The 11,437-nt window shown below is 31.7% G+C and overlaps 4 protein-coding genes across 4 annotated transcripts; all 4 read left to right on the top strand.

The window, feature by feature from the left end:
• Positions 1-2,725: 2,725 nt before the first annotated feature.
• On the top strand, positions 2,726-5,046 carry LOC112603426. Its single transcript, XM_025351962.1, has 2 exons — positions 2,726-3,004; positions 3,147-5,046. The coding sequence occupies exon 2, from the start codon at positions 3,347-3,349 to the stop codon at positions 4,814-4,816; it is 1,470 nt and encodes a 489-aa protein (XP_025207747.1). The 5' UTR covers positions 2,726-3,004; positions 3,147-3,346; the 3' UTR covers positions 4,817-5,046.
• A 2,918-nt stretch (positions 5,047-7,964) lies between these two features.
• LOC112603428 (zinc finger BED domain-containing protein 5-like) lies at positions 7,965-8,537 on the top strand. Its single transcript, XM_025351964.1, has one exon. The coding sequence runs from the start codon at positions 7,965-7,967 to the stop codon at positions 8,535-8,537; it is 573 nt and encodes a 190-aa protein (XP_025207749.1).
• A 240-nt stretch (positions 8,538-8,777) lies between these two features.
• LOC112603427 (zinc finger BED domain-containing protein 5-like) lies at positions 8,778-9,498 on the top strand. Its single transcript, XM_025351963.1, has 2 exons — positions 8,778-8,782; positions 8,883-9,498. The coding sequence occupies exons 1-2, from the start codon at positions 8,778-8,780 to the stop codon at positions 9,496-9,498; spliced, it is 621 nt and encodes a 206-aa protein (XP_025207748.1).
• A 549-nt stretch (positions 9,499-10,047) lies between these two features.
• LOC112603429 (piggyBac transposable element-derived protein 3-like) lies at positions 10,048-11,020 on the top strand. The gene is made up of 2 exons (XM_025351965.1): positions 10,048-10,140; positions 10,193-11,020. The coding sequence occupies exons 1-2, from the start codon at positions 10,048-10,050 to the stop codon at positions 11,018-11,020; spliced, it is 921 nt and encodes a 306-aa protein (XP_025207750.1).
• The last annotated feature ends 417 nt before the right edge of the window (positions 11,021-11,437 follow it).

Genomic DNA, 11,437 nt, shown 5'->3' with positions numbered 1-11,437 from the left:
TCAAACTTCGTCGTTCGTTGCTGATATTTTGTCATCATTGATAATCAATTGAATAATTAAATGAGTATTATTTAGATACTCACCCTCTTTCATATTGCCGACGGGCAACGGCTTGATAGATACGATAGGTGTTGATAACAAATAAAATATAAGGGTATACCGATCAAGCGAATGATTGACCTTTGCCATGTAATAGGCTATATGGATTGTTATCTCTGTTATATCATACATTTATTCAAATCGTATTACAAAAACTCATGATTAGGATACTATATACATCTAGCTATCTATAATTAATTATAGGACATAGATAGTTTAGACTAAAGACACTTGATACATCTTTAGATACCATATAAATTAATAAGTGCATGAGTACGTAATATTGGTAAAATATATTTTGTAAATAATATATAAATTATTGTTTTATATTATTAGGCATTAGCAAATTGTGTTTGATAGAAAATATAAAATTTCTGATAATATTATCACAAAAATAGAAAATACGTAAAAATAAAGAAAATGTGCAAATTATTTTGTTAGAAATTCATAACAATTTTCTTTTAAATCTAAAATCTAAAAATTTAAAATTTAGTACAAGATTCTTCATAAGATTTGTCTAGTTTTATGAAATAATATCTGCCAAGGAAGTAGAATTTAATTTTATGGGTTTAAATTCAGATTTTAAACGATGGATTTCCTCGATTTATCATGCGATTTTCTATGTATGCTGAATTAAAAACGAACATCTTTGGTAGATACTTTAATAATTTATCTATATCTCCTTGTATCTTCCTACTATGATACTGATCCTGAAATTTTCACTTTTCTGAGCTGTTTACGGACTTTTCAATTTTTCTATAATTGTTGATAAATTAGTAATTATAAATTTGTTGGGTTAAAAGCGTGAAAATTTAATTCAGGTTCTCACATATTATTGTTACAATAACAGTTGAAAATATTAAAAATCAACATTGCCCATGATTTTTATAAGTTTTATGTTGATTGTTGAAAAATGTCAAATTTCAGTATTTTCTATGTACAAAATATATATTTATTATAATATATCATGACTGCAACTCTTCGTCTTCATTGGATTCGTTTTCTTATAGCAATACTGAATTCAATTTAACATAATCGAGTAAGTATGTTCAGTGCTCACCGTAACCTAAAGTAACAGAGCAACACCCTAGCTACTGCTTTTGCTAAGCGTTAACTAATTTAAATTTAAAAATTCATGCTTGAATATCAATACGCTGTTCACATGGAACAATGTCTATAATTGAAAAATTGATGTTATAATCTGTACGTTTTCGCTGATGTGTGACAATTTTACAATATAATATTATGTAGGTTCCATTTTGCGCCAAATACGATAATAGAATACCATTTATAACATCGAAAAATAAATAATATTATTCATTGACAAAATTACTATTTTCGTATGACGTATTTGGTTATTTATAACCCGTGCGCGGCTCGATAAATAACGGTTTGATCTTTTGATGCGGTATAGCTTATGCAAGCGGGGTGGTGGAAGAAGTACTATTTCAGAACGCTGTCGCTATAATCGTTTAGCAGCATGACGACAGCAAATTCATAATTTTTGCCAAACATGCTTTCTAGCCAATAGTACTCGGCCTGGTTGATCAGAAACATGATTTTGGTATCAAAATAATCACGAAGTTGTGTACTAAATATTCTTGGAACAGATTTCGATATCTAAATTTGCCAATTTTATATAATTTTTAAAAATGAAAATTTACAAACTTCAAACACAAATAAATTGGTTGAAAATATTTTAGATTCTGTTCCAGAATATTTAGTACAACTCGTGACCATGATCAAAATCATGTTTCTGATCAACAGACCTAGTATTAAATACTTTATATTCGACCCTTTTCTACTGTGACGCCCTTAACTGATTAAAAATAATAATACGAGTAATATAAGTATATAACACAAAATAATATAATAAACAATAATTCTTACGTGATTCCTTATCCATGATATGTTTTAGTTGTATAAAAATAATGGTAATTAAACGATGATATGAAAATGTGAAGTGGAATTATTTTAACACGATAGAAAATGAGCTACAATTAACGGACGACTGATGAAGGCGAAGTGAAATATATGTTTCATGTATTTTCTCGAGTTTTATATTTTATTTTATTTTTAAAGAATACTTCGGAAATATAGACGATCCATATTCTACGATTTTTATTGAATTATATTTTATTTTAAAATAATACATTGATATTTATTTCGAACTAACATAGTTTTATAATTAAATAATCAAACTATTGTAATGATATGCTTCAAGCAATCATAATTAAATATTTATATAATAAAATAAATAATTATGACCTTTAGCTATAAGTTATTTATTAACCCGCCATGAGTCGCACCATTGTATGTAACACATGTGGTCGCACAAGGTCTTTGACCGTTCACTTAATAAGAGAAACCCCCTCCTCACCCCTTGTATTTAATGTAAGTATTGCATAATACATAACACCTAAAAATAATCAATCATAAACACGTGCACAAATAATAAATGTATACGTGGGTAATTCCAAGGACAATGTGCAGCAGAAGCAGGCGACGACGATGTTTTTATCGTTTAATTATTAAATAAATAAATGCTGATGTAACACATTTAATTGGCATTTTGATATAAAAAGGCGTTAGGAACGCGTATTGAATCAGTATTGTACTACTAACATAACCAGTAAGACCTACCAAAGGCTGACTTACAGTTATTGTAATTATATTATTATACAACAAACTGTTAACGAATGTGTTAGTAAACAACCATTGACCACTAGTATATTGGTGGGAGGCTTACGGACAAAACAACATTTTGAAACGTTGGCTAAAAACGCTACACAGCCATTTAGTCAACAACGAGCCGTATACCCACGACCACTTGGATCTGATGAACAAGCCAAGCCGTTAATACCGTGGTTTACCGAAACGCATTCACGCCGAATAGCAAGTATCGGTAAGCATGCCTTTTCGATATTTGGGTTCCCCACCGCCGTTTCGTGAAAACTGACAACGTTTAAATAGTTCACAAAAACGTTACGCAATCGAACAGCACAACAAAGCACGTGCTCGTCGTAATTTACCACCATATGTTTTAGGTGAAACACCTGAGCTGGACGCGAATCACGCATCAACCGCGGGTAGCAGTGAAACTGGCTCTCACATTATCCGAATCGGATCGAACCCAGGCGATTGGGATCCATAGTACAGCGACAGTGACCTTGATTGGGATTATAACGACAGTATCACTTATAACGTTAGGCCTGATAGTGAAGTGGTTACTCCGTCGCCTGTATCTATGGCCTCTGTATCTAGTACGAATAATGCTGAGCCATCCACCTCCGGTTCAGCAGCAAAGAAACGAAAGACGGAATTACCCGGTACATCTAATGAAAACGCTAATGATGCAGATACTGGGTATCCTAGTACTGAAAATGCTATCGTTCATCGGCCGCTCAATCATACAACCGGAAACCGATTCGTATTTGCAAAACATCATACACTCGTCAGTTACGGTGTTGCGAACATACAGTTACAATTGGATCAAGAATCTTATTCACGAGTTGGATCAACTTCTTTAATGTACTTACCTGTGGATCGTCCTTGGTTTTATTTATCACCAAGCGAATATTTAAACATATTAGCAAAAATACGTGGAGTTCGTGTAACCGAGGTAAAAGTACGTGTTACTATGCGTAATCCTCGTACTGCTTTTGAAACAAACAGTTCTACCTCGCAGTTGGCAACATTAAATCAAAATAAATTTGCTTTGGTTGGTAAAGGATTGACTAACATCACGCGCGGTATAAATTGTCATTTGGAATTTAATGCAAGTAACGTTATGAAACCTAAAACGGCATCAAGTATTTCGTATGCCCATCAAATGGCTATTGTAGCCGCTATGTACGGTACGAAATCCGACGACATAACATCAGTGAATTGGGATGATGGTTCAACTCTACCCAGTAGTTTTATGGACTTACCTATGATGATGCCATTATATTTTTGTCATTATGCAAACAAGGAACGTAATTCAGGTAATTTGGGTTGGCAAAATATTCAACGTCATATACACAAAGTTGATGCTAGTTCGTTAATTGGAAAAACAATAGTTGAATATTCGTATTCACCTAAACACGGATTATTGACTTGTCCATGGACGTCAGTGTGGGGAGGTCGTCATAAAGGAAATTATCGTCATTCCGATAAAGCCAAACTAAGTTTATATGAAATGGATCAGCGTAAAATAGCAAACGATTACATGATGGATATTGATACTGGTGTTAAAACCGATATTGAACTCGACGTTGAAGCCGTTACTGAAAGTACTTGGAAACGGTATTATTCAAACGATAAGGAAAGGTATTTTTCTGTAATCGAAGTTGGTCAATATATTCAAAAAGGTATTGGTAATTTTGGACCTTGCACTTTACAACCTTCAGTTCACATTGGTATATCACCTGTTCCACAATTAACAACTGTTAACACTGCGTTAGTACCTGATCACTATACTGATGTCGAATGTACTTGGGACGTGGACGTTGAAATGCATGTCGATTACGGAATCCCATATCATTATACACATTTTCAAACGCCACACGTCGAATTGGAAGATACATATATGTGTATGGAAAATGAGAATACAGGCATTACCGGATTAGAATCAATGAGTTCGTTCCAAAACAAACATTTGGGTTTGAAACACGATTCGTCGAAAGCAACAACTAGCAACACTACACAAGAAACTGTTGCTAACAGTAACTTATAGCGATCACAGCAACTTGTAACTAAACGTAATAGTAATAATGGTAAAGGTTTAAAAAAATTAATAAAATTTTTAACTCCATTTGTTAATGATTAAATAATATAATATATATTTTGATTATAGTATTACATAAATGTGTTTGCTTATTACTAGGGCCAACAATTATATGCCCTAAAAATCTATAAAATATGTATGCAGTTTTGCCCTAAAAATTACCAAAATATGCCCTTAAAATATGCTCTAAAAAAATGTTATTGTAAAAAAATGATTAAATGATTTATTTTTTTTATGTATTATACAATTTATACTATAATAATACAATATTATTATTTATTGCCAATGAATAATGATTTACAAAAATGTGTGATATTAAAAAATATTTAAAATTAAAAAACAAAAACATTAATCAGATGATAAACATTTTAATTTTTACCCGATGTTATTACATTGAACAATTAATGATTTGTATAAGTTTTCAAACAGCATTGAGCGTCGATTGTCCGTTAACAAATTTTTGTAGCGTGAAAAAGAACGTTCTACATCAACGGATGTAATAGGTGCGTATTTATAATGTAACAAATCGTTGCTGGTCAAATTTTCTGGAATACCTTCTAATGTGGATACTTCACCGGATAATACTTAAGAAATTTTCGTAAGAATATGAAAACCATTATTTTTTTTAAAAACATCTTCACATTTTTTATTAATATCAGTGCCATTTGTACCACTAACTTCACATATTTTACTTCGCGCAGTTTCTATTAATTTAATTGAGTCAGCTAGTAAAACATTCTGGCTTTCTAAAGATGTTATGGTAGTTGGTAAAAATCCATAGTTTGAATAAATAAAAGTTAAATTTGCTTCAACTTGATCTTGAGAAATTAATTTTTGAACTTTGTCTATTGAAACGGCGTCTTCAGGGTTCAATTTCTGTTTTACATTTCTAATAGCTTCTATATGTTCGCAATAATACATTGAAGCAGAAATCCATGTACCCCATCTTGTTAATATAGGCGTTGGAGGCAATGGTATACCTGGAGCCTCAGTTTTAAACAAATCAATACGACTTGGCGCTTTTAAAAATATTTTTTTTGTGTTTGAGACAAGTTCGTCAATTTTTGGAAATTGACCACGAATTTGTTCTGCCACCCGGTGTAGCCCATGGACCACACAAGTAACGTGGACCATTTTTGGATAAAAAGCTTGTAAACAATTAGCTGCCTTGACCATATAAGGAGCGGCATCGCTCAAAAACAAAAGTACATCAGGATGTCGGATTCCATTAGGCCATAATGTAAAAAGAGCTTTATCAACAATTTGACATATTGTAAAGTGGTTGGTTTTTCGAGAATACCGGAAAAAATTAAAAATATTTTACCTGGTTCATCGGCATTTAAAATACCAATAATTACGTTTGCAATATAACGAGATTGTACGTCAGTAGTTTCGTCGATCGAAATCCAGATTTTCTTATCAAGCACTTCTTTTCGTATGGCGTCCATTGTCTCATTATAGCACTCATTGACATAGGTACTTCTTAATAAAGATACTGATGGAATATCTTTATACGTATACTTTTCCAGAAACGAACGAAAATAGGTATTTTGTAATTTATTTAATGGTATATTGGCTGCTAATAACGTTTTGCACAAATCTTTATTGAAAGAATTAATTTTTGATGTAGTAGGTAAAAGTTGTTGAGTCTTTTGTTGTTGGTCGCCGAGTCGTTGAATACCACGTGAGTGCTTAGACGTTTTAAGATGTTGTAAAACTGTAAATCGTTTTTCACATGTAACCTTTGCCTCACATATTTTACAAAACAATATATTCCCATCCGAAGAAAATATATTTTCTCCAAATTCAGAGATGTAACTATTGATACGACTAGTGTTGGAAGTTCTCACTTTCGGCATTTTAAAACGGTCGATTTAATAACGCACCACACGAGTATAAAGACCGACTGACGACTGTAATAGGTGCGATAAAATATAATATGATATTTATCTGAGATAAATTATCTCTATGCGATACTGTTACCGATATACGGACATATAATTGTTGACCCTAATAATTAGCGATTAAGATTAGATAACCACTTTTCATAAATGAGCTGAAATATCAATAATAAGGTATATGAGTGAAACAAATTAATATTTTGTAATTCCCGAGTTTTTAAGATCTTAAATCCAAAAATATACTCCAAAAATATACTAAATGCTAAAATATGCCCTAAAAATGCAAAAATATGCGAAATAAAATTTTGTATACAGCATCGTTAGGTTATAAAACAAATTTTGGTATTAACTAGCTATTTTTTGACCAACCAATAAAAATATGCAAATGCATACAAGTGTTGGCCTTACTTATTACTAGTATTAATATTCTATTTCAGCGGTTCTTAACCTGTGGTCCGCGGCCCCCTGGGGGTCCGCAACACTCATATCGGGGGTCCGCGGCAACTTTACCACCTAACATAAGTCAATTTGTGACATGAGTGTATTATTCCAATATTTTTCGATTATTATTTTTATTTCATATAAAATTATAAAATATATCTTATATTGTAAGAGATAGGTAAACCTATCTTATCTTTATTACACCGATTACAATGTGGAATTCGATACAATTAAGTATCTAAACATTCTAAACCTAATAATTGTATTATTAATATTTATTTATCAGTTTCTTGTTCATAGAATTTTATAGGCATACAGCATTGAAGTCGACACTCGACAGTCGTATATTTACTACCAATAAGTGCAGTTGATCAGTTTTATACCTACATAATTTCAATTAATACGTGATTTTTTTTCAAATCATCTTAAAGACATTAGCCTTTTTAGTTTAAATGGAACGTTGGTTAAATTTAAAAAGGAAGAATTCTGACGTTGATGATGAAAAAACTCCGTGTACGAGTAAAGAAAAGTCAACAAAACTTTGTAAGTATGATAGTAATTATTTATCAATGGTTTTCACGTCCAACGGATCTGAAGAAGAACCAAAACTTCAATGTGTAGTATGTTTTGAGGTATTATCAAACGAGGCTTTAAAACCATCAAAACTAAAAAGACACCTCGAAACTAAGCATAAAGAACATGCCATGAAATCCATTGATTTTTTTAAAAATAAAGAGCAAGAATTGAGAAAAAATATGAAATTTATTAAAAAAACTGCAACTGATTGTACAAATGAAAGCGCCGTAAAAGCATCGTTCATAGTTTCTTTACTAATTGGGAAATCAGGGAAACCTCACACGATCGCTGAGGACTTGATATTACCTGCTGCGAAAGCTATGGTTTCTGAAATGATCGGCGAAGAAGCTGCAAATAGCTTAAATAAAATTGCATTGTCAAATGATACAATAAAAAAGCGAATTGATCGTTTATCAGGAAATATTAAAGAACAGTTGTTGAAAAGAATTAATAAAAGTGACTACTTTAGCCTCCAACTTGATGAAAGTACCGATATAACTAATAAATCAGTATTACTGTGTTATGTAAGATACGAATACGATAATGTCATTTCCGAAGACATTTTATTCGTAACCACTGTGGTACACACCACGGCAGAGGAAATATTTTGTAAAATTAATGAATTTATTATAGCGAATGAAATTGAATGGACTAAATGTGTAGGAGTTAGTACTGATGGGACTCGAGCAATGTCAGGAAAATTTACTGGATTAATTGCACGGATTAGAAATATCATACCATCAGTCACATGACATCATTGTTGCATTCATCGCGAAGCCATAGTTTCCAAAAAAATACCAATACATTTGAAAACAGTTTTGGACGATGCTGTAAAAATTGTGAACTTTATAAAAGCAAAATCATTGAATTCAAGAATTTTTGAACAACTTTGCAAAGACATGGATAGTGAACATTATCAACTTCTGTTGCATTCTGAAATTCGTTGGTTATCTCGAGGTAAAGTGCTCTCTCGTCTATTTGAATATTGAAAGATGAGGTAAGATTATTTTTTATCGAACATAAATTATTTTCGTTGAGTGAACGCGTGAATGATTATTCTTGGATATATTTACTCATTTAAACGCACTTAATTTAAGTCTTCAAGGAACACATATTACAATTTTTAAAGTTGAAGATAAGATTGAAGCGATGATTAAAAAGTTGGAACTGTGGAGTCTTCGGCTGTCAAAGAAGAATTACGATCCATTTCCAAATCTCAAAAATTTTATTGAATCAACTGAAGAAGAATTGTCAGATAAAGATTCTAAATATTTCATACAACACATGGGTGATATGCAACGTAGCTTCCGTGATTACTTTCCTGTTCCAGATATAAGTAGAAATTGGATTCGACAACCTTTTGAAATTGATATTCATCAAATAAATGGACTGACATCATTGGAAGAAGATAGCCTTGTAGAAATGTCTACAGATACTAGTTTAAAAATGCAGTTCAATCAAAAGTCATTGGAACATTTTTGGTTGCATGTTCGAAAGGATTATCCACAATTATCGAGTAAAGCTCTGAAAGTTTTGATTCCATTTCCCACAACTTATTTATGTGAAAAAGCATTCTCCGCCCTCGTTTATATTAAGAATAAGTTTCGAAACCGATTAGAAAACGTGGAATCTGAACTACGATTAAAGCTTTCGAGTATTGAGCCCGATGTTCAAAAACTAGTAACTGAAATGCAACATCAACCATCGCATTAAAACTTATTAATTAAGTAAATAAAAATTAAGTTTTAACCCTTTGAGGGCTGGTGACTCATTTTGTCATCATGTTTTTAAAGCCTTCACACAACAGTACCGAGGTGTCAAATATGATATTTGATTGTGCAATTCGATAGGGAATGTTATTTTCTTATATTGATCATACTGTTACAGTTGCCTCGTGATATATTTTATCAATAATAGTTGTTATTGTTATCATTTTCTATCGATCGATGTGATTCATCAAAACGTATTTTTCGAACATCAAATTCGGTAAGTTTTACTTATTTTAGAGCTTTAAAAAAAATATTTTTGAATTCTAAGTGTATTGATTAACATAATTTGTGCATTGGAACCTTGATATTATTCGTTAGAAACGAAACGTGTTAGATATTACATCATGATCCCAAAGAAGATCAGTGGGCTTATATGTAATTTATAATTTTTTTTATATACATACATAAAATCCCATTGATTTAGTTTGGCATCATGTATGTTTTTCGTTATTATACAAAGTTTTTTTGTATTCAATTTCAGTTTTTCATCAACATGTGTCACAAACGATTAACTGACGATGAAATTGCAAACTTTTTATTAGTTGGTGATTTGTCAGACATTGAGGAGCTGGATGAAGGGTATGAAGTTAATATAGATAATTTAGATGAAGTACTTGAATTAATGACAGAGGAAATAGAGGATATTCAAGAAATACAACCTCCTAATAACCCACCTTCCAGATGCACATGATCGTCAAGAACTAGTCTTTTTACAAGAAAATGAAAACGATAACGATCTCGAGTATGACTGGAGTAATATTCCTTTAGGAGACTCTAATTGGACTAATAACACTTGGACTACATCATACCCAACTTGCACTTCCTCATTACCAGACCCCCCTATAGAAAATCTATCTCCACTTCAATATTTTAAGTTTTTTGTAGATGACAATATACTTCAAAATTTTGTTGAACAAACCAATTACTATTCATGTCAAGTAACTGGATCTAGTATTAATACAAATATATCAGAAATGGAGCAGTATATAGGTATTCATTTTTACATGAGCATTGTAAAAATGCCAAGTTACAGAATGTTTTGGTCAAGACAAACTACATTTACTATGGTTTCTGATACCATGTCCCGCAACAGATTCGATAAATTGCGCACATATTTTCACTTGAACAACAATGATAATATTTTGCCCAGGAATAATGTTAACCATGATAAATTATTTAAAGTTCACCCATTTATTGAGGCTGTAAGAAATAACTTTAAAAAAATTAAAATCGAAGAATATAGTGCGATTGATGAAATTATAATACCATTCAAAGGTCGATCAAAACTAAAACAGTACAACAAAAATAAGCCTCATAAATGGGGCATTAAAATGTTTGCTATTGCATCAAAAAGTGGTATTGTTCATGATTTTGAGATATATGTGGGAAAAGGCACAATTCAAGAATCACATATGGGCAAGGGCGCCCATCTGTCAAAACCTAGGGGGGTGACAATCATAAAATAAACAACCAAAATTAAAAATCAAACAAATTTATTTTATTTAAATAATGAAACAAATATACGTTTACTATATTTGAATAAAAATAACATTTTAAAACATAAACTGTAAATTGCGTTTTGTCCCATCTGTTCATATACTATTAACAAATTACGTCGTGATGAACTTTATGCCTATGAACACGACATACACAGTCCATCCAACCTATTTCTCCCATAGTGTTTCTTGTCCAAGTTTTCTATCACCTCAATGCTGAAGACCTCAACCCAGGCATGTTGTAGGCGGAATTGTTAAAAGATGATAAGACATTTTACCTGGGAAAATCACATTCGTTTTTAAGAGAGAAATGATAAAGCTCTGTCCAGCTCTTTGAATTTATTTTATTTGATTTATTTCCAATAACTGTACCAAGCTGATCCGGCA

The sequence above is a fragment of the Melanaphis sacchari genome, unplaced genomic scaffold (assembly GCF_002803265.2).
Source record: "Melanaphis sacchari strain LSU unplaced genomic scaffold, SCAv2.0 Contig1089_pilon_pilon, whole genome shotgun sequence".
Classification (NCBI taxonomy): domain Eukaryota; kingdom Metazoa; phylum Arthropoda; class Insecta; order Hemiptera; family Aphididae; genus Melanaphis; species Melanaphis sacchari.
Note: the sequence above shows the minus strand (reverse complement) of the source record. Positions and strands in the feature narration are given on the sequence as shown.